At 38.6% G+C, this 24,446-nt stretch overlaps 1 protein-coding gene across 1 annotated transcript in view; it reads right to left on the reverse strand.

Annotated features, from left to right (window-relative positions):
• Positions 1 to 17,381, reverse strand: part of Cngb3 (cyclic nucleotide gated channel subunit beta 3) — a 174,275-nt gene extending 156,894 nt beyond the window's left edge. The window contains exons 1-2 of the mRNA XM_051198109.1: positions 17,271 to 17,381; positions 9,600 to 9,657 (exon numbers count right to left, since the gene is read on the reverse strand). Coding sequence (XP_051054066.1) covers positions 9,600 to 9,657; positions 17,271 to 17,381 — 169 coding nt within the window. The remainder of the gene's footprint in view (positions 1 to 9,599; positions 9,658 to 17,270) is intronic.
• Positions 17,382 to 24,446: the final 7,065 nt, after the last annotated feature.

Consider the following 24,446-nt stretch of genomic DNA (forward strand, 5'->3'; position numbering starts at 1 on the left):
AGCCACAAACAACGTAAAGTATCTTGGGGTTATACTAACCAAACAAGTGAAAGACCTGTATAGCAGAATGTTGAGTCTCTCAACAAAGAAATTAAAGAATAAACTAGAAAATGGATCATGAATAGGCAGGATCCACATAGGTAAAGTGGAAATCTTGCTAAAAGTAAGTATCTATTCAGGGAAATACCCATCAAAATCCAAGCACAGTTCTTAGACCTTGAAAGAACCATACTCAACTTTATATGCAAAAACAAAAGATCTAGGATAGCCAAAACAACTCTGTACAATAAAGAATCTTCTGGTGACATCACCATCCCTGACTTCAAGCTCTACTATAGAGCTATTGTCCTGAGAACAGCTTGGCATTCGCACAAAAGTAGACAGGTAGACCAATGGAACTGAATTGAAAACCATAATATTAGCCCACATACCGATGAACCCTCAATGTTTGAAAAACCACCTAAAATTATACAATGGAAAAAAGAAAACATCTTCAACAAATGGCGCTGGCACAACTGGATGCTGGTGTGTAGAAGAATGTAGATAGATCCATATCTATCACAATGTACAAAACTTAAGTCCAAATGAATCACAGACCTCAACATAAATCCAACCACACTGAATATCTTAGAAGGGAAAGTGGGAGGTACCCATGAATGAGTTGGTACAGGAGACTGATTCCTGAACATAACACTGTTGCATGGACACTTTGATCGACAATTATAAATGGGACCTCCTGAAACCAAAAAGCTTCTGTAAGGCAAAGGACACTGTAAGGAGTACGGTTTTTCCGCCTGCCGCTGCCTGGTCTTGTCCCGCCGCCACGCCAGCCCCAAATAATGCACAGAGACTCTGTATTTGATATTATGCTATTGGCCAGGTACTAGTTTCTTATCAGCTAGCTCTGCCTTAGTTATTAACCCATTTGTGTTAATCTATGTATGTCCACGTGTTCTTCTTACCGGGAGCCGGCTGCCGCATACTGCTCTCTCCAGACTCTCCATCTTGACTCATCCTTACTACTTCCTCTTCCTCCTTGTCTCTTAGTCCCTCCTATCCTCCTTTCCTATTGGCCAACAGTGTTTTATTTATTAACCAGTATGAGAAACATATACAGAATGACATCTCCCATCATCTCCTCTTTTCTGTCTAAATAAAAAGAAGGGTTTTAACCTTAACATAACAAAATATATCACATAACAGTTACCACATAAGAATCACAGTTAACATTATTTAGTCCATTAACATTTAGTAAGATTTGAAGAAAATATTTCATTATCTATTTTATCTTTGTGAGTTAAAGTCTTATATGTAATTTATTTTTAAGCTTAACTAAGGAAAACTATAACCATAATTATGTCTTTAACTCCATCAAAGACCACAGAAGGATAGTATATAAACTCTAGAAATGACAGAGACAACTCACTGTCTGGTTACCCGAAATTTATTTGTAATCTTTCATCTTCAGCCCATAGGCCATAGTGTGTCTGGCAGAGTCTTTAGCAAAGCAGGAAACTTTAAACTGTCTTCTTGTATTGGCAGTTTGTCAGTTACTTTTCTCTGTGTCCTGTAGATTGTCTGGCAGACTCTTCCATGAAGCAGGAACTCTGTAGCAATGTCCATCATGAATCAGGAGTCACTTTCCTGTGGGTCCTGCATGTCCAGTTTATATATCACAAAGTCAAACAGTCCAGACAAGAGCAGTATCTTGTCCAAATGGCTAGTCTTGTCATATTGGAAGCAAACTCCATAAAGAGTTTCTTTAATGTCCATCTTCCTTTTTGGTGCAGGTGGTATTGTCAAGAGCAATTATGTCTCACTGTCACAAAAACCCTAAACCATTTTAAATGCCATATTTTGTAGGTCTTTGAAAGGTTTGAAGAATGCCTTTTTATCTCAAATACATCTCTGTGTATCTTGAAAACCTAACTCACCAAGCTATAAGTTTTGATTATTATAGGTAACTATGTAAAATCTGTACTAAATTATACATTACATTTCTAAATGAGCTATATAAACACAACATCTAAACAAGAGGAGAAATATACTTAATCACAAAATTGACCTTAAATTGTATCAATAAATGAAAATCCATTCCAAAACAAAGTATTCATATCTATACCATAATCCCCTTTTTACCTTTAAAAAGAATTGGTTGTGATCATTACCCATTTATAACCAAGTCCATTTAAATGAAAACAAACATTTATAAACAATATTTGGGAATTTGGGCGTCGTTCTTTCCAAACTACTTCTTGCTGATAGGGGGCGCTGTTATGGGGATCCTAAGAAGATGTAGAAATCGGCTATAGTCTGTAAGGCTCACAGAATGGGAAAAGAGCTTTACCAATCCCACATTTGACAGAGGGCTGATTTACATAATATACAAAGACCTCAAGAAGCTAGTAACCAAAACGCCAAATAATCCAATTAAAAAGTGTGATACAGAACTAAAAAGAGGATTCTCAATAGAGGAATCTAAAATAGCCGAAAGACACTTTGGAAATTGCTCAATATCCTTAGACATCAGGGAAATGAAAATCAAAACTACTCTGAGATACCATCTTACTACTGTCAGAATGGCTAAAATGAAATCACCAAAGACAGTTTATGCCAGAGAGGATATGGAGAAAGGGGAATACTCCTCCATTTTTATTGGGAGTGCAAACTCATACAGCCACTCTGGAAATCATGATGGCAGTTTTTCAGGAAAATGGGAATTAGTCTATCACAAGATCCAGCAATTCCACTGTGAGGCATATACCGAAAAGATGTGCATTCATGCAAAAAGACATCTGTCCAAGTATGTTCCTAGCAGTATTATTTATAATAGCCAGTACCTAGAAGCAACCTAGATGTCCCTCAGCTGAAGGATGGATAAAGAAAATGTGGTACATTTACACAATGGAGTATTATTCAGTGGAAAATAAAAACAAAAACCAAAATAAACCAATGAAGTCTTGAAAGTGGAAGGCAAATGGATGAAACTAGAAGAAACTATCCTGAGTGAGGCAACCCAGTCACAAAACAAAAAACAAACAAAATGATATATACTCTCTCATATATGGATTTGAGAGATAGAACAAAGTATCACTGGCCTATAATTCACACTGCCAGAGAAGCTAGGAAAAAGGAGGACTCTAAGAGAGACATATTTGGTCCCTCACTGAAGGGGAAGATGGACAAGAACTGAGCAAACTGGGAGTAGGCAGGGTGGGGGTTGGTAAGAAATTAGGAGAAAGAAAAGGGAAGAAGAGGAGTGAGTAGAGAGGAGAACACAAAGGAGCAGTAAAATTACGTGTGGGGAAGCATAGAAAAAAAAATAAGAAAGGAGATACCATAATAGAGGGGGGCATTATTGGTTTAAAGAAAAAAAATCTCACAGTAGGGTATAGTTCAGAGACCTACAAGATGATCCCAACTAATAATCTAAGCAATAGTGGAGAGGCTACCTTTAATGCCCTTCCCCGATAATGAGATTGATGACTACCTACTACCTTATATGCCATGCTAGAGCCCTTTCATCCAGTAGCTGATAGAAGCAGCTAAACACTGAGACAAATTCCTGGAATCCAACTGCAGAAAGGGGGAAGGGATGAGGAAAGGGGTCAAAATCAGGCTGGAGGAACCCACAGAATCAGCTGACCTGAACAAGGGATAGCTCATGGACCCCAGACTGACAGCTGGGACACCATCATAAGACCTATCCAGACCCCTGAACATGTGTCTCAGTTAAGAGGCCTTGGAAGTTTATGGTACCTCTGACAATGGAATCAAGTGTATCCTTAGTGCAGGAACAATCTTCAGGAGCACATTCCCCATGGAGGGATACTCCCTTAGCCTAGAGACATGGGGTAGGGCCTAGGCTTTTTGCCTGATTTGAGTGACTTTGATGATCCCTCATTGAAGGCCTCACCCTCCCTGGGGAGTAGATGAGAGATGGGATAGGGGGGATTTTTGGGGACATTGGAGGATGGGAGGTAGAGGGAACTGAGATAGATATATAAAATAAGAAAAATATTAAAAATTAAAAAAATGAATATGAACATATATAACAGAAAAAAATTCAAAGTGAAAAAATAAATAAATCATTCTTACATAAGTCATTCACATATTTTTACAGGTTCTGCTATTTTTAAAGAAATATTTAATCTAAGTGAGCTAAAAGCTAAAAGTAGTCATTTAAATTCAAGAGAGGATGTTAATAAGTTATAATTATTTGATTCCAAGGTCATGCATTCTTCATTTCCATGATAGATATAAATGGAACCATGTTCTGCAGAAAATAAGAATTCTAGAATCAAAAACCAACACCTGCAGATTTTGTGACATTGCACTTTTGTGTTTGAATGAAGAAAATAAAAATATCAATATTGCTTCTGTTTCTATCAGCTACTAGATGAGGTCTCAATGATGGAGGGAGTGGGATGGGAGGGTGATCGGGGCGGGGATGGAAGGGTGGGAGAGAGGGAGGGAGAGGGAACTGGGATTGATATGTAAAATAAGAAAAATAAATAAATAAAATATCAATAATGTATCACATGTTATCTTCAAATACTAATACTTTTGCTTTTTAAAGATAAAATTCCTTAAATATATCTTAGTCCTAACTGAAAATTTTGAAGCTAGCTGTTTGTATAGTTAATTGCATCAGTTTTCCTTAGTTAAATGCTTCTCTGTTAAATGAAACTCCACCAAAGAGTTTTTACTACCAGCTATGAAAGGTTTTCATTATATACAGATAATGAGGTTAAGGATAATTTTGTTATCCTAACGTTGTGATTCTTAGTTTATGTTACTAAGGAGTGTGTGTGTGTGTGTGTGTGTGTGTGTGTGTGTGTTTGTATTTGTACAGCTGTATTTTCAAACCATTTGTATCCTCTAACAACTCATTATAAAAAGGCATCATTTGAATTATTTTGATAACTCTGTAGTGTAGCTTTTGTTTTCCTGGCTTCTTTTGGCTCCTATAAATTTGTAGTGTTTCTTCATTCCTCAGTATTCCCATTTGCTATTATTTTCTGTTTTGTATTACCAATTGAGGGCTCTCTCTCTCTCTCTCTCTCTCTCTCTCTCTCTCTCTCTCTCTCTCTCTCTCTCTCTCTCCTTCTCTTCCTCTCTGACTCTGTCTCTCTGTTTCTCCCCTCTCTTTATTTTGAGGCAAAACTTTTTTGGAAGCTTTATAGGTGTTCAAGAAATTAAACCACATACATTTTTTTTTCACCTGCTTTTTAAAACAAAATTTGTTAAATAAAGGAGAATTTTAGGCTTTTTGAGTGATTTTTCTTCTGTAAAGTCCCATGCTACTTGTTGCTCTGGATTCTTTATTTCAGATAGGCAACAAGGTATTTTTTCCCCTTCCCAGAGGCCTCACAATAGACCACAAGATTATACTCATCATGGAAAATCTTTTTGTTCTGGCAAATAAAGCTTACATGTTTTAAAAACTGTGAGGATCTAAGGGGCTAGTGAGAAGGCTTGGTGGTTAAAGTGCATTGCTGAACAAGCACAGAAACATAAGGCAGAAGCTTCATAAACATGGGCATGCATCTGTAACTCCAGCACTGTGTCTGAGGAGGATTAGTGGAGACAATCAGATTCCTGATGCTCGCTGACCAGACAGCCAAGAAGAATCCTAAAGTTTTCAGGTTCGGTGAGAGACCTCCTCTCAAAAAATAGGGTAGAAAACAATTTAGGAAGATACCTGTTCCTCTAGGTGTGTGTGTCTGTGTGTGTGTGTGTGTGTGTGTGTGTGTGTGTGTGTGTATACATACTCAGAGATCTCCAACATTTATATATGCATACCCATACATCCTCATAGGCACACACTCATGTGAACACATACCACAAAATGGATTTTTGATTATCGAATAATGATATTCACTTGATTAAAGGAAAAGCATGAAGTGTCTATATGGGCAGTCTTAACTGGACTTAGTGGCTAATAAAAAAGGTGATGTTCCAGCTGAGGGCTCTGTTGATGTTCATGGTCCATGTAGGCGTCCATTGTCTGTGCTCCCACTAGAGGGCATATTGATGTTCATTGTCTGTGCTGCTACCAGAGACCTTGCTGAGGTCATGGTGTAAGCTGACACCAGCAGCCATGTGGTGCTATTGCTGACTATAAAGAGCAAGGAAGCTACTTGTGCAGTGGCTTCGATGACTGCAGACTCACAGTTGAGGATGAGAGACATAGAAGGCTTCTGTGACAAACTCTGTCTCTTCTAACATCTCCAACCACACACACACACACACACACACACACACACACACACACACACACACACACACACACAACATTCTAGACAGGAAGCCAGTGAAAAAGCTCTAAAACATTGAGGTAGGGATCCTGAAGTGTAGCTCTTCACAGTTGATGGGTTCTGGCAGGAATGAGAGTGTGGGAGGACTCAGTTTTCTTTAAGGGGCTGGCTACTGGGAGTTTGACCTTGCTCCAGTGAGTTTATGGCTGACAGAGATTGGACTTCATTTTTTTTTTTTTAAATTTTCTTCTTTTTGAGGGGGTAGGTTACAAGTGTTGGGAAAGTTGGGCCTGGGGGAGACCGGGAAGTTAACATGGCTGAGGTGCATTATCCGAAACTCCCAATTGATTAATAAAAATATTATGTTGGGAAAAAAGGATGTGAAGTTTGGAGTGGGATGTATTAGGGGAATATGAAGGGTGGGGGGTGAGATTGATATCATTATATTTTGTTTCATGCATGCAGAAAATTAATAGAAAATCAAGAGTGGACTTGTGGAATGGACCAGCATGCAAAATAGATTCTACATAAACAGAAGACCTTGAAAGCGATCCCAGAATCCAAGGTGGATTTAGAGAATTGATTACTGAAAATTGCCTTCTGACTTCTATGTACATACAGTGGCATATATGTGCCTGTACACACGCATGCACGCAGGCACGCATGCAGGCACGTGTACGCACACACACACACACAAACACACACACACACACACACTTGTAAAATAGTGAGATCAAGTCTCCTTTGTTGTAACTATATCTTCTGGAACATGACTCTTACTCTTGGTGATAGTTTTATATGTGAGTTTTTAACCCAAATAAAGCCTTCTTTTTCCGATACATCATGTAAACATTTAAAACGGATAGGCTAAGAGAACTGACTGTATATGGCATCTGAGAGGTATAACTTCTGCAGAATGCTTCCCTAGCTTGTCTTCAGGTAAGTGATGCATACCTGGCATGAAACCCAGAAAGGAAGGCAGTGATGGAAACACCTCATTTGCTTAAAAACACAAAGCATTTTTTTTTTAATAATATGAGTGGAGCAGTAAAAACCGAGAATTTCCTGAAAAATAAATAAATAAGTTTGTTCAGAAGCCTAGAGAGATTTCTTCATTTTGAAAAAAGTATATGGAGAGAAGAATGTAAAATCATAAAAATATAAGACTGAAGTGGCAGAAAAATCCAGGATCATTATAATGTTGTTATTTTGACTGGGAAAATCTTATTTCCTTTCAATTGTTCATGTCTGCAGCATATCTATCTGCTAATGTCAGTAAGTTATTTTCACACAGGTTTTTTTTTTCAGAATCTTGTAAAGAGTCCATACCCAGTGAGGATGGGGCCAAGTTTTCAGAAGGATACTTCTGAATTGAGCAGTATTCTTTCATAGGAATTGATTCACTAACAACTTATCTTTTTTTTTCTTTGTTAGTTTAAATGAACATTTCTCCATCATGGCTAAGGACTGATTCCAGGATTTTCACATGTTAGGCAAGTCCTGTAGCACTCAGCTGTGTTCCTAACTTGATTTGAAAACCTTTTATTTGCAGACTTGCCTATGGTTTTCACATATTTCTTATTTTTTTCTTAGAGATAAGAAATTCAGGCAAATAGAAATTGACTGTACCTCACTTCAAACATTTGACTTAATACAAATCACTATAAAGACTGTATAACAAAATATAAAATTTTTTCTGCCTTTATGTCAATAATTTTGTGTTGTTATATTAAACAATACTATATTCCACTTTTTTTGTTATTTCTTTTTGTCAGCATGTAGCTTTCATAGAGGGGGAAACAGGAGAGATGTGCTGACAAGAGAGGCTAAGAATAGAGCTCATTGGGTTCTATAAAGCCAAGTGAAGGTATTTCTGTTTGTCCTGAAGGCACTATCATGGCACTCACAGTTCTTGAGCTGAGGTGTGGGATCAAAGTGGTAGTTGCAGGAAAATAATACGCTTATAGCATTTGTGCTTGAGGGAAAAGGAGAAAAATTGAGTGAAACAGAGTCCTAAATAGAAGACACCACTTAGTGCCTGAGGTCCATATAGGCACGACTTAAATAATAAAGGCCTGGCTCAGGACACTTTGCTGAGAGTTTAAGGTAAGTAATAAATTTCTGCAATATTACTAAGGCAGATGAGGTATAGACCTTGTGGAACTTATGGTAGAGAAATAAAGCAAGAGTGAGATTTTGAGCTGGGGGTAGATTAAAAAAAATGATAGTGATACATGCCTATACTCCTAGCACTCAGGAGGAAGATTTCTATGAGTGTGATGTCAGCCTGGTCTACAGAGTGAGTGCCAAAGCAACAAAGCAATACAGAGAAACACTGCCTCAAAAACAAACAAACAAACCAAAAAAAAAAAAAAAAAAAGAAAAAGAAAGAAAAAAGAAAAATCATTTTAATCATATTTTTTTTGCAAAATATGCATATATACACATATACAGTGCTAGCTGGAAAATACTGGATTGAGTTTCACAATAGTAATTGTCCTGATATGCTGTTGGAGTTATCCATGCAGAACTGAGTGTGCAGCATAAGGCAGATGAACTTTCCAGTTGAGAAAGTACAGAGAAGAGGGGCAATGAAGCTTGAAACACGTGCTTTATTGTCTTAATAACTCTTCACTGCCTGGAATTTTATTCCTCATGATGCGCTTCTCAAGATCTGTTTGATTTTCCCTGCAGCATCATTTCTTCAGGAACAAAGATTTTGGCTATTGTTATATATCATCATAACTGTACCTCAAGGCCATGGAATGGTATCTAGCACATGGGTAAAGGACTGGGTAAAGGAAAGCTTGAGAAACTGAGCCCTGATCTTCAACACCTATATAAAAGCTAAGTATTTAAGTCTGTAATTCCAAAATTGGGGGACAGACATAATGCATCTCTAGGGTTTGTTGTCCAGCCATTATAGCTAAAAGTGGTGAGTTCCAGTTTCAGCCAGGGACCCTGTCTCAAAATATAAGATGGAAAGAAATTGAGGAAGACACCTGATGACAACCTCTGGCCTCCATACCTGTACAGTCAAAGAAACATTTGCAATTCTATATCTACATCTCTGTCTGCCTGTCTGTCTGTCTGTCTCACACACATCCCACATACACTCATACATGTGTATACCTCTGCCCAAGACACAGTATCCTGTGATTGTACTAAATGAATGAATAAGAGGCTGATAGAAAATGTAATATTTTCACAAATAATTCAGTTCTTCAAACTGTCTATAACTTTCAATAATTTGCTTGGATAAGGACATTTTTTTAAATCAAATAACATATTTTAGACAAACACATATTTTACTTCCCCCCCTACAGGTAACATTCTGACCTTGTTCTTTGGTGTGTGGCTTTTCACATGTGATTGGTGTTTCACTTTTGTTTTCTCCCTTTGAGAAGCAAAATAGATATTGTAGTTAGTCTAAAATAAAGTTTAATATAAAATGTCACTATTATTACTTAGATATCAATGTGATTATTAAAACTGAACATCTATCTATGATTTCCTAAAATCTTTAAAATAAATAGATATTGTTGGCCTTATCATTGAGTAACTTTGAATCAGATTTGACCATTTTCCTACCACAATTAACAAGATGATTTGTCAATATTTTTCTGGCCCATGGTCCTCCAAATTTTGGTCCTCATATCACACTAGTATTGGTCCATCAGGCTCTTTAGTGGTAGAATTAAAACAATGGGAGGAGGTGGCAGATTCATCCCATCATTACTAACTTTGTTCTCCTCATGGTTTTGCTTATGTCTTTAATCGATATTTTCATTTGAAATGGAGTTATATCAGAGTAGATATGGCCAGTGGATATCTGATGGTGCACCTAGAGGGATGAACTGACACAAAACACAGGTTATAATGCAGAAACATAGGCTCCCAAACACTAGTAGGGGGAACAGGTAACAAAACTGTGACTAGGCTGGAGAGATGGTTGGTAATGTGATAATGTGACTGGTATCCAAGCATGAAGACCTGACATAAAAGGATAGATGAGGTGGCAGATACATGTAATCCTAAAGTGGGGGCTGCATTCTAACAGATCCATGAACCTTCCAGGACAGCAACGTAGCTGAAATGGTGGGCCGTAAGTCTCAGTATGTGTGAGAAAGTTCCTGAAGAATGGCACCTGAATGAGGCTGACTTCTGACTTTCATGCATGTACACAAATGACTATCCACATACAACTGAATACTTCTAGTCCTCCTATCACCGATGTGTGTGTGTGTGTGTGTGTGTGTGTGTGTGTGTGTGTGTATGTGTGTGTGTGTATGTGTGTGTGTATGTGTGTGTGTATATATATATATCAATGGAAAATAGAAATGCACTTAAAACTAATCATTTTACAGTAGAAAGGAAGGGAAAAGGACAAATAAAATGGGGAAGTGGATTTTTTAAAAATTTATTTAGCCCCTCACCCTTTGTCTTTCTGAGCCCACTGTGTGCAGGGTGAGCATTGGGCCAGAGTGCAGGTCCAACAACCCAATCCACCTCCCTGGAACTTCCGGGTCTGCTCTGAGCACACTGGACCCACCTATCCACTTAGGACCAGTAGACACCAGGAAATAATCAATGTGAGGGCTGAAACCAATAAAGTAGAAACTAGGAAAACAATACAAACAATCAATGCAGCAAAGAGTTGGTTCTTTCAGAAAATCAACAAGACAGACAAACCTTTATCCAACCTAACCAAAAACCAGAGAGAGAACATGCAAATCAACAAAATCATAAATGAAAAGGGGACATAACAACAGACACTGAGGAAATCCAGAGAATTTTCATGTCATACTTTGAAAACCTGTACTCCACCAAAATTGAAAATTCAAAGGAAATGGACAAATTTATGGATAGCTATCACTTAACAAAATTAAATCAAGAACAGATAAGCAACTTAAATAGACCTATAACTCCTAATAAAATAGAAACAGTCATCAAAAGCCTCCCAACCAAAAAAGGCCCAGGGCCAGTGGGCTTCAGTGCAGAATTCTACCAGAAATTCAAAGAAGAGCTAATACCAATACTCCTCAAAGTGTTCCACACAATAGAAGCAGAAGGTTCATTACCAAATTCTTTATATGAGGCTACAATTACCTTGGGACCCAAGCCAACAAAGACACAACTAAGAAAGAGAACTACAGGCCAATATCCCTCATGAACACTGATGCAAAAATACTCAATAAAATACTGGCAAACCAAATCCAAGAACACATCAGAGAAATCATCCACCATTACCAAGCAGGCTTCATCCCTGGGTTGCAGGTTCAACATACGAAAATCTATCAGTGTGATCCACCATATAAACAAACTGAAAAAGAAAAACTATATTATCATCTCACTACATGCTGAAAAAGCCTTTGACAAAATCCAACACCCTTTCATAATAAAGGTCTTGGAGAGATCAGGGATAACAGGAATATACCTATACATAATAAAAGCAATATACAGTAAACCAAACAGCCAACATCAAACTGAGTGGAGATAAGTTTCAGGCAATTCCTCTAAAATCAGGAAGAGACAAGACTGCCCACTCTCTCCATATGTCTTCAATACTGTATTTGAAGTTTTATCTAGACCAATAAGACAACAAAAGGAGATCAAGGGGATACAAGTTAGAAAGGAAGAAGTCAAACTTTCACTATTTGCAGATGATATGATACTTTACGTAAGTGACCCAACGAATTCTACCAGGGGACTACAGATGATAAACACCTTCAGCAAAGTAGCAGGATACAAGATTAACTCAAAAAAATTAGTATCACTACTATTTAGAGATGATAAAGGGGCTGAGAAAGAAATCAAAGAAACATAACACTTTCAACAGCCACAAACAACATAAAGTATTTTGGGATAATGCTTACCAAACAAGTGAAAGACCTATATAGCAAGAACTCTGTGTCTTTAAAGAAAGAAATTAAAAAAGATACCAGAAAATGGAAAGATCTCCCATGATCTTGGACAGGTAGAATAAACAGTAAAAATGGAAATCTTGCCAAAAGCAATCTACAGATTCAATGCATTCCCCATCAAAATCCCAGCACAATATTTCACTGACCTTGAAAGGATCCTACTCAACTTTATATGGAAAAACAAAAGACCCAGGATAGCCAAAACAACCCTGTATAATAAAATAACTTCAGGAGGCAACACCATCCCCAACTTCAAGCTCTCCTATAGAGCTATAGTCCTTAAAACAGCCTGGTATTGGCACAAAAATAGACAGGTAGACCAATGGAATAAAATTGAAAATCATGATATTAACCCATACACCAACAAACACCACATTTTTGACAAAAGAACTAAAAGTATACAATGGAAGGAGGAAAGCATATTCAACAATGGTGCTGGCACAACTGGATGATGCTGTCTAGAAGACTGCAGATAGACCCATGTTTATTGTCATGCACAAAACTTAAGTCCAAATGAATCAAAGACCTTAATATAAATCCAGCCACACTGAATCTCTTAGAAGAGAAAGTGGGAGGTATCCTTTAACAAATTGATATAGGAGACTGGTTTCTGAACATAAACCTGTAGCACAGACACTGAGATTGATAATTAATAAATTGGACTTCCTCAACCTGAGAAGCTTCTGTAAGGCAAATAACACAGTCAACAAGACAAAATGACAGCCCACAGATGAGAAAAATCTTCACCAACCCCACATCTGACAGGGGGCTGATGATGGGAGATGTCATTCTGTAAATATGTTTCTCTTATTGGTTAATGAACAAAGCACTGTTGGCCAATACGAAAGCAAGATAGGTGTGACTAAGAGACAAGGAGGATTTGAGGAAGTAATAAGGAGGAGTCAACATGTAGAGACTTGAGAGAAGAGAGGTCTGGGCCCTCTCTCCTGTAAGATTAATAGAAATGGGTTAATATTTAAGACAGAGCTAGCCAATAAAAAACTAGTAACTGGCCAACAGAATTAAATCTAATAAAGCTCTCTGTGTGTTATTTGAGGCTGGCACTACAGTGGGACCAGACCAACAAGGAAAAAAAAAAAAAAAAAAACTACCTTAGCAGGCTGATCTCCACAATATACATAGAACTCAAGAAACTAGTTGTCAAAACACCAAATAACCCTGTTAAAAAGTGGGGTACAGAACTGAATAGAGAATTCTCAATAGAGGAATCCAATATGGCTGAAAGTCCTCAACATCCTTAGCCATCAGAGAAATGCAAATCAAAACAACTCTGAGCTATCATCTTACTCCTGTTAGAATGGCTAAAATTAGAAACACCAATGACAGCTTATGCTGGAGAAACTGTGGAGGAATGGGAACTCTCCTCCACTTCTGGTGGGAGTGCAAGCTTGTACAGCCATTTTGGAGATCAGTATGGCATTTCCTCAGGAAAATGGTAATCAGTTTACCACAGGACCCAGCAATTCCACTCTTAGGCATATACCCAAATGATCCACATCCATGCAACAAAGACATCTGTACAACTGTGTTCATAGCAGCATTATTTGTAATAGCAAGAACATGGAAGCAACCTTGATGCCCCTCAACTGAGAATGGGTAATGAAGATGTGGTACATTTACACAATGGGATACTATCCAGCAGAAAAACACAATGGAACCTTGAAATTCACAGGCAAATGGATGGAAATTGAAGAAACCCTGCTGAGTGAGGTAACCCAGTCACAAAAAGTGGAACATGGTATGTATTCACTCATATATGGATTTTAGACATAGAGCAAAGGATCACCAGCTTATAATTCCCAGAGAAACTAGGATAGAAGTAGGAACCTAAGAGATTTGTGTAAGATCTCTCACAGAAGGAGAAAGGAACAAGATCACCTGAGCATATTGGGATTGTCAGGCCAGTGAACGGGGAGGGAGTTAGGAGAAAAAGAAGGGGAAGAGAGGAGAATACCTGGGACCAGGAAGATTGAGTCAGGGGATGAATAGACTAGAGCAAAATAAGAGATACCATAATAGAGGGAGCCATTATAGATTTGAAGAGAAAACTGACTGTAGAGAAATGTACAGAGGCCTAGAAGGATGACCCCAGCTAACAATCTGAGTAACAGTGAAAAGGTTACCTTAAATGCCCTTCCCTGATAATGAGATTGATTACTAATTTATATGCCATTATAGAACCCTCATCTAGTAGCTCATGGAAACAGAAGCAGACACCCACAGATAAACACTGAGTCGAATTCTTGGAATCCAGTTGCTAAGAGGGAGGAGTGATAACAAAAGGGGTCAAGACCAGGCTACAGAAACCCACAGAGACAGCTGACCTATGAAGGGGGAGCTCATGGACCCCTAGACTGATATCTGGAAACCCAGCATTAACTGACTCAGAGCACCTGAATGTGGGTCTCAGTTTGAAGGCCTGGGCAGACTGAGGGACCTGTGACAGTGGAACCAGCATGTATCACTGGTGCAGGAAAGGACTTGGAGAGCACATTCCCCATGGAGGGATACTCCTATAGCCTAGAGGCAGGAGGGAGGGCCTAGACCTTATTCCAACTGACTTGACAGATTTTCATGATCCCTTCTGGAAGGCATCACCCTCCCTGTGGAGTGTGTGTGTATGTGGAGAATGGTATGTGTGTGGGGGTGTTGGAGTGCATGGCAGGGAGGGGGAACTGGGATAGATATGTAAAATAAAAAAATAACACACACAAACACAAAAAGTTGAAAGAAGCTTGTTTTACTTGTCAATTCCCGTTCTGGCACCCTCCCTCCCTCCCCTGTTCTCTCCACCCACTCCCATTTTATTTCCTTTTTGCTCCTTAGGGATGGTGATGCCCTCCATGGGGAGCCTTCAATCTGTGTTATATCATTTGGAGCAGGGTCTAGGCCCTCCCCAATGTGTCTAGGCTGAGAGAGTATCCCCTATGTGGGATGGTCTCCCAAAGTTTATTTGTATACTAGGGAGAAACATTAATCCACTACCAGAGGTCCCATAGACTGCCCAGTCCTTCTAACTAACACCCACATTCAGGGGGTCTGGGTAATTCCTATGCTGGTTTCCCAGCTATCAGACTGGATCCATGAGCTCCCCCTTGTTCAGGTCAGCTGTTTCTGTGGGTTTCTCCAGCCTGGTATTGACCTCTTTGCTCATCACTTCTCCCTCTGTGCAACTGGATTCCATAAGTTTGGCTCAGTGTTTAGCTGTGGGTGTCTGCTTCTTCCATCAGTTACTAGATAAAGACTTTAGGATGGCATCAGTCATCAGTCTTATTATCATGGAAGGACATTTAAGGAAGCCTCTCCATTATTGCTTAGATTGTCAATTGAGGGCCATCCTTGTAGATCTTTGGACACTTTTCTAGTGACAGTTTTCTCTTTATACCTATAATGGTTCCATGAATCATGGCATCTCTTTTCTTGCTGTTTTCTATTCTTCCCCTGACTCAATCTTCTTGCTTCGTCATGTCCACATCTCCCTTCCTCTTCCTCCTACCTTCCTCTTCCCTCCCCCCCATGCTCCCAATTTTCTTGGGAGATCTTGAGGGAAGTGGATCTTGTCTTTACAAAGTCAGGTGGATGATAGAGCCAGAACAAATATCCAAGATATGGTTGTGTATGGGTGAAAGATGAAATTAGAAGTATCCATATGGAGAAGAATGTGAGAAGAGTTGAGGAAGCAGCTAGGAACAATGTCTTTGAGCGTCTCCTGTTCTGTAATATGGAAGCTTAGATACTATTTATGAGAACTAAACACTATCACATAACTTTATAAGTTTCTCAGTCACAGTTACCATTGAATTAGGCAAGACTTCTGTTATTTCCCATCAAATATAAAATTGTTTGAATGGCTAATTATGTGCACATAGATATGGAGGCAAGGATTTAGACAATCTATGAATATTAATAACAACTATTTTTATCATGTATTGATATTATTTGTAAAAAATTTTCATTATAGTCTTTATATGTTGCATAAATATTGACTTACTTGAGCAACATCATATTCAGAAGTGAAGGAACATGTTTTTATAGGGCTTACTTTGTACTTTGGTAGTTAGTAGCTGTTGGTAAGCTGGAATTACCCAGGAACTTTCTGATTGATTGAACTTTTAAGGATACTTTTCAAAGCATATTACAATTTGAATTCTTTCTAGGTATGTCTCTATAGGACTCACACTATTTTTATTTATTTATATACAATTGAAATGTGTTTGTTATAGGTGTAAATAGCATTTTAACATTTTGTGATTGTTGCATTTAGCATATTTTAATATAGAACTTAAAAAATCATGTTTTATCTATTTCCCACATGTATTTAGAAAGGACAGATATTAAGAATTTCCAGACATGACTGCTAAGAGTTTTTGATGCCAGCAGGTCTCATGATTAATTCCCAGTATCACAGCTGCCACATGGTACTGGCTATACCCAGAGTTTTGCCTGTTCATGAGCTAAGCTGTCCTCCAGCATTGCTGCTTTGGGGTGAGATGGCTCTTGAAATGTTCCTCTTCTTCCTGTTTTCTTTCAAGTGCCCTGTAGCTTCTGGGAACCTTATCTGCAAGGGCTCATTCATAGCCCCCATTCCTCTGTCACCCCGCAGTCTGGCTGATGATGAAGTCTCTGTAGTAATGGCCATGGGATGGGGTCTAGTACAGCCTCAGCCACATTCTAGGTGTGCGTTAGCAGTGTTAGAACAGGATTCTGTCTCACACATACTGGTACTTGGAAAGGGCTTGACACAGTGTGTAGTATATAGTTACTGCAGAAAACTCGAATGTTCTTTAGGAGGAGCAGCTATTAACTATTTCTGTGTAACCTGTGAGAAAACAATTATATTTAAAGGTCTGGCAAGTCCAAATGCATCTCCTAAACTGTATTATCCTCTCTTAAAATATGCTTATACAGGACATATAAGTTAATAAGAACATGGCTAAAACAGTACTCAACCTCGATGTTACCATGTAAAACTGCAGAGCTATCTTCAGCATGGCAGCATTTACTAGCACCCATTAGTAGACAAAGGATGAGACTCAAGACTGCCTTAGGAACATAAAGGACATACCTGGGCTGTAGATGGCTGAGACTGACCACTCAGGTGAGGGCAGGTTTCATCCTCAGTCCTCCCTTCCATAGGCTTCACTTTGTTGAATTTTACTGTCAGTGATTTAAGCATCTTCTCTCAGGCAGTTCTGAAACACCTCTGATTTTGTGACTCTGAATCTTGAAGCAGAGAGATGCGTTTTGTTTTTCTTTCCATTAGTAGACAAGCCAATTAACTGTTTAATCAGGATTTTGTTCTGGTTAATTCCTTCAGGTGACTCCCTAGCTAGGCAGGGCTTTGGCTTAAAAGAAGTAAATTGCTTCTACTTGGGTGATTTACACTTTGTTTATAAACCTTTGAGAAACAAAATGCCCCTGTGAATAATTTAAGATGAGAGGATTAAACAAGTGGATTTGAATTGTTTAAACATGATCAAATTGCCCACTGACTTGCTTTCTTCCTTTCTAATTGCTCACTTTCCTACCTGTACCTTATTTTAAATAAAGGTATATATGTGAATGATCAATAAATGAAGTATCCATCAAATTTAAAGCAAATGATTTGCTTTGCCTAAGTGCCCATTTGTAGTGGCGAAACATGACTTTACTATTAAACTTCCCTAGTCTGTTCATTCATTGGTTAATTCCATATCACTGGCTGAAAAGCCCTTAGGATCTAGTCTTTGTGTGTGTAGATTCATCTCTCAAACCTTTGAGAATTACAGAAACATGATCAAGAATTGATAGGGAAACTTCTTTCTCTACACAGAGCTCAAATTTCTTTGATTTCTGAGCTATTGAATGTTTTCTTTTGGATATTAGCCTTAAGGGTTTAGTGCTTCCAGAAAGCATCTTGTTTTTCCTCAGAAAAGCAGAAAGCCTCAACCTACCACTCAGCAGGAAACAAAACTGACTTGAGAGCTACAGGAGGTAAAGTTTTTCCCACCCTAAATTAGCACCCAGTGAGAATATCTAAAATCCTATCACGGACTGATAAATCCTTCAAGGCAAGGTAGCTTTTTTTGAAGATGACTCCTACTAAGTAAAAAACTGTAGTGGATCCTCTAGCACTGGTTCTGATAATTTCATATACATGATTATTTAAGCATGTCAATAACACCTGTATAAACCCCATTTCCCTCTCTTTCACTTTGTATCTTGAAGAAGTATGAAACTCCTGCTTAAGAAAACTTAATGCAATTAAAAGATCATGGTGGTCAAGCTTTGCTGATACTAAATTACTGGTCACAGGAAATATGGCACTTTATTACCACCTGATTTATACTTCAACATTACATCACTGTGTGTCCTTTTCTTACCATCTGTGGTGTCTACAACATCACTTGTAAGACAGATTAGTATTTTAAGTAAGCTTCTTTTAGCTCACCCCCAAGTAATCAAAAGACTGCCTTACCTGGAATGACTGATAACAAGAAGAAAATTTAATCACAATAGTTGTGTTCCCTCAAAGGAATGCAATAAGAACACAAGTGCTCAATAAAGCTGAATGCTTCAATAAGTAGAGTATCTTAAACTTTACAAAAGCAACTGTAGTCCTGTTTTGATTTATGACTATTAGGAAAATTTAAGCATTTTTCTGGGATTCCTCTGAACTAAATTCAAATGTCCTAACTATAATTTCAAAAGAGAAGAACAACTACCAATTATAAAGGAAATAACCAGTAAACAGTCCATTAAACCCCCTAAAATGACTTACAAGTAAACAAACAGAAGTCTGTTTATTGGAGCAGTATATATTTCTAGGAAAAGACAATAATCATGAATATTTGCTGAGCCATGAAAATTGACTGTACTGAGTACATGTACTCCATAAGGCAGAAAAAGGTGATTAAATTACAGGTATTTTTTTCAGTTATAAGCATTCAGAGAAAATGTCAATCAAATTTGGAGAAGAGTATATATGGTAGTGTATACAGTGACTTAGAAAAAATATTTTGTACAAATCAAGTACTTAATAAATATTTGTCACGTTGTTAATACTGAACAAAATAAAAAGAAAGAGGGAGCGAGGGAGAGAGGCTATCATCACAACTTGTACAGCAGAGGCATGTGAGGACTGTTGTACCAGCATATGTAAACAGTAACCTGGTCTGTTTTTGTGTTAGTGTATTATAAAATAAGAGTCTGGAGCTTTGCTGAGGACATCTTGTTTATGATTCGTTTTGAAGACAGGAAATTCTCTGTGCAGTTGGGGTAGGATGCTGCAGGCAGAAATAACATCCAGTCAATCTCTGTAAGAAGCAGTTTCTGTGGCCAGCATAGTGTTCTCAGTAAACCCACAGCACAGATTTGTTAAACTGCAATGCAGTATTAGTAGTAAGCAAGGATCACATACTACAACTCTGTTTATATTGTATATAAGCTACAGATCAGATAACTTCCTGAAGGAGACCAAAGGCACTTATTTTATGTTTTTTTACTTTATTTAATTTTTTATAACAAAGTCCAATTAAATGAAAAGAAACATTTATACACAATATTTGGGAATTTGGGCGTCGTTCTTTCCAAGCTACTTCCTGTTGGTAAGGGGCGCTGTCTTGATGGGATTCGAAGAAGATTCAGATATCCTGGCTGTAGTCTGTAGGGCTGTTTTGTCCAGCTGTTTTGAATGTAGGATTAGCTTGTACTCTGTTTCAGGCAGTCTGGTGTGATCAAACCTCATTAGTCTGGAAGGAATCCACAGCTTTTCATTTTCTGTGGAAACAAAAATAGAAATCCTTTTCCCCAGTAACTTGTCCCTCAACTCAAATTTTGGAGTCAAAGCATCCTTTTAATTTAATTTATTGTTTTACATGTCGATCCCAGTTCCCTCTCCCTCCCTCCCTCTCCCCCCCAACCCTCTCTCCCTCCTTCCCTCCCTTTTACCCTCTCTGCCCTCTCACATGCACTCTAAACACCCTCCCCTCCCATCCCCCCACCCCAACTCCATGTGCAGGGGGATGCCATCCAGTTGGGGTCATGTAGATCTGACAGGTCTTGTGAAGTAGGGACTAGGGCTTCTCTCCTGTCTCTAGATTAAGGCAGTTATCCCTCCATGGGGGATATGTTCGCAAAGTCCTTTTGTGCACCAGGGATACATCCTGGCTCCACTGTCTGAGGTCCCCCAGACTGCTCAGTCCTTCTGGCTGAGACCCACATTCGGGGGGCCGGAGTCAGTCCCATGCTGGCTTCCCAGCCATCAGTCTGGGGGCCTATTAGCTCCTTGTTCAGGTAAGCTGTCTCTATGTGCTTCTGCCTCATGGTCTTGTCCTCTCCATCTGCCTCTGGGTTCCAGTTCGACTCAGTGTTCATGTATGGGTGTTTGCTCCTATTTTCAACAGGCATTAGTGGAGGGCTCCATGGAGAAGCTAGTTGTTGATCTCACTCTCCGGGAAGGGCATTTATGATAGCCTTTCCACGGAAGCTGAGATTGTTAGTTGGGAGCAGTCTTGTAGTTCTCTCGACCTTTCTTTGTGTTCAATTTTATCTTCAAACCAATATTGGCTCCCTCTTTTATGTTCTCTCTCTCTGTCTCTGTCTCTCTCTCTCTTTCCTATCTTCTATTCCTAACCAGGCTCAATCTTCCTGGTCGCACAGGTTTTCCTTTCCTCCCCCTCATTTTCTCCTACTTCTCTCTCCTTTCGCTGTCTTCCCCCACTTCACCTGAGCTCTGGGGGACTTGTCCCTTCCCAGTTCTGTGAGGGACTTTATATGAATCTCTTAGAATACATCCTGTTCAATATCGTACTAGAAGTTCTAGCTAATGCTATAAGACAACAAAAGGAGATCAAGGGGATCCAAATTGGAAAGGGAGAAGTCAAATTGTCTCTATTTGTAGATGATATGATAGTTTACATAAGTGACCCAATAAACTCTACCAGGGAACTCCTACAGCTGATAAACACCTTCAGCAAACTAGCAGGATACAAGATAAACTCAAAAAAATCAGTAGCCCTACTTTTTTCAGACGACAAAGAGGCAGAGAAAGAAATCAGAGAAACATCACCCTTTACAATAGCCACAAGCAACATAAAGTATCTTGGTGTAATGCTTACCAAACAAGTAAAAGACCTATATAATAAGAACTTTGTGACTCTAAATAAAGAAATTAAAGAAGATACCAGAAAATGGAAAGATCTCCCATGCTCTTGGTTAGGTAGGATTAACATAGTAAAAATGGCAATCTTACCAAAAGCAATCTACAGATACAATGCAATCCCCATTAAAATCCCACCACAATTCTTCACCGACCTTGAAAGGATTATAATCAACTTTATATGGCAAAACAAATGATCCAGGATAGCCAAAACAACCCTATACAATAAAAGAACTTCAGGAGGCATCACCATTCCTGACTTTAAGCTCTAATACAGAGCTATAGGTCTGAAAACAGCCTGGTATTGGCATAAAAATAGACAGGTAGACCAATGGAATCGAATTGAAAATCCTGATATTAATCCATGCACCTATGAACACCTGATTTTCGACAAAACAGCTAAAATTATACAATGGGGCAAGGACAGCATCTTCAACAAATGGTGCTGGCACAATTGGATGAGGGTGTGTAGAAGACTGCAGATGGACCCATGCCTGTCGCCATGCACAAAACTCAAGTCCAAATGGATCAAAGACCTTAACATCAATCCAGCCACATTGAACCTCTTAGAAGAGAAAGTAGGAGGTACCCTTGAACAAATTGGTATAGGAGACCACTTCTTGAACATAACTCCAGGGGCACAGACACTGAAAGAAACAATTAATAAATGGGACCTTTTCAAACTTAGAAGCTTCTGTAAGGCAAAGGACACAGTCGACAAGACCAAAGGGAAGCCCACAGACTGGGAAAAGATTTTCACCAACCCTATATCTGACAAAGGGCTGATCTCCAAAATACACAAAGAACTCAAGAAACTAGTCAACAAAACACCAAATAACCCTATTAAAAAATGGGGTACAGAACTGAAGAAAGAATTCTCAATGGAGGAAATCAAAAAGGCTGAAAGACACTTAAGAAAATGCTCCACATCCTTAGTTATCAGGGAAATGCAAATCAAAACAACTTTGAGATACCATCTTACCCCTGCCAGAATGGCTAAAATTAGAAACACCAGTGATGACTTATGTTGGAGAGGATGTGGAGAAAGTGGAACACTCCTCCACTGCTGGTGGGAGTGCAAACTCATACAGCCATTTTGGAGATAAGTATGGCGGTTCCTCGGGAAAATGGGAATTAGTTTACCACAGGACCCGGCAATCCCCCTCTTAGGCATATACCCAAAGGGTTCACATCCATGCAACAAAGACATCTGTTCAACTATGTTCATAGCAGCACTATTTGTAATAGCAAGAACCTGGAAGCAACCTAGATGCCCCTCAATTGAAGAATGGTTAATGAAGATGTGGCACATCTACACAATGGAATACTACTCTGCAGAAAAAAATAATGGTATCTTGAAATTCTCAGGCAAGTGGATGGCACTTGAAGAAAACATCCTGAATGAGGTAACCCAGTCACAAAAAGAGGAACACAGTATGTACTCACTCATATATGGATTTTAGACCTAGAGCAAAGGATCACCAGCCTATAATTCACATCACCAGAGGAACTAGGATACAGGGAGTATTCTAAGAGATTCATATAAAGTCCCTCACAGAACTGGGAATGTTCTTTTTGTTTTATGGAATTATCAAACTATTAATTTTAGGCTAAATTATAAGTACTTAAATAAAACTTAGTACATTAAGATTTCTTTTTTTTTTGTCTATTGCCAGAATTTATTTATTTATTTATTTTATATAACTAAGTCCATTTAAATGAAATCAAGCATTTATAGACAATATTTGGGAATTTGGGCGTTGTTCTTTCCAAACTACTTCCTGCTGGTAAGGGGCACTGTCATGGGGGATTCTAAGAAGATGCAGAAATCCTGGCTGTAGTATGTAAGGATGCTTTGTCCAGCTATTTTGAATGTAGGATCACCTGGTACTCTGTTTCAGGTGGTCTGCCTTGTTCAAATCACATTAGTCTGGAAGGAATCCACAGCTTTTCATTTTCTGTGGAAACAAAATAGAAATCCTTTTTCCAAATAACTTGTCCTTGAACTTAAATTTTGGAGTCAAAGCATTTTTTTATTTAATTTATTATTTTACATGTTGATCCCAGTTCCCTCTCCCTCTCTCCCTCCTTTCTTCCCTCCTTCCCTCCCTTTTACCCTCTCTGCCATCTCACATGCACCCTAACCACCCTCCCATCCCATCCCCCCACCCCAATTCCATATGTAGGGGAATGCCATCCAGTTGGAGTCATGTAGATATGACAGGTCATATGAAGTAGGGACTAGGGCTTCTCTCCTGCCTCTAGATTAAGGCAGTATCCCTCCATGGGGCATGTATTAGCAAGGTCCTTTTGTGCACCAGGGATACATCCTGGCTCACTGTCTGAGGTCCCTTAGACTGCTCAGTCCTTTTGGCTGAGACTCATATTCAGGGGGGCCGAAGTCAGTCCCATGCTGGCTTCCCAGCTATCAGTCTGGGGGGGAGGCATTAGCTCCTCCTTGTTCAGGTAAGCTGTCTCTATGTGTTTCGGCTGCCTGGTCTTGTCCTCTCAATCTGCATCTGGGTTCTAGTTCGACTCAGTGTTTATGTATGGGTGATGGCATCGAATATTTAATGACCCACAAATCCATAAAGTGGAGTTATAGAAACTGATACTCAAAGGAACTTTTAAATCATAAAATATGTATAATTCTATTTAGAAGTATTTGCCATGATGATTTTGTATAATACCAAATTTAAAATATTAGATTTTGTTTTTTTGTTCTGTCACCTACAGGTGTAATGTGACTACATGTGAAAATGAAATTTGCACCCTAACATGATTTTAAATGTAGTACTTCAGCAACTAGAAATGCTTTCTTTTTCTTTGATTATAATACTTCAAGTTTTAAATTTACAATTAAAATGTATGATCAGCAAATTTAACAGATATTAAAAAGTAAAAGTGCCTTCAGTAAATCGTTAATAGCAAGTGGCATCTGTGACTAATTAATACTATATTGATTTAGGCTGTGACTAATAAAATAAATGCTTAGAAAAAAATCCATATGTTGGTATATTATCAACAGTAATCATGCTGTGATGGATTTGTTCTGTGACTATGGATGAGGTATGTGTGTAAAGTTGTGTCTTTATTTTATAA

This window comes from Phodopus roborovskii, unplaced genomic scaffold (assembly GCF_943737965.1).
Source record: "Phodopus roborovskii unplaced genomic scaffold, PHOROB, whole genome shotgun sequence".
Lineage (NCBI taxonomy): Eukaryota > Metazoa > Chordata > Mammalia > Rodentia > Cricetidae > Phodopus > Phodopus roborovskii.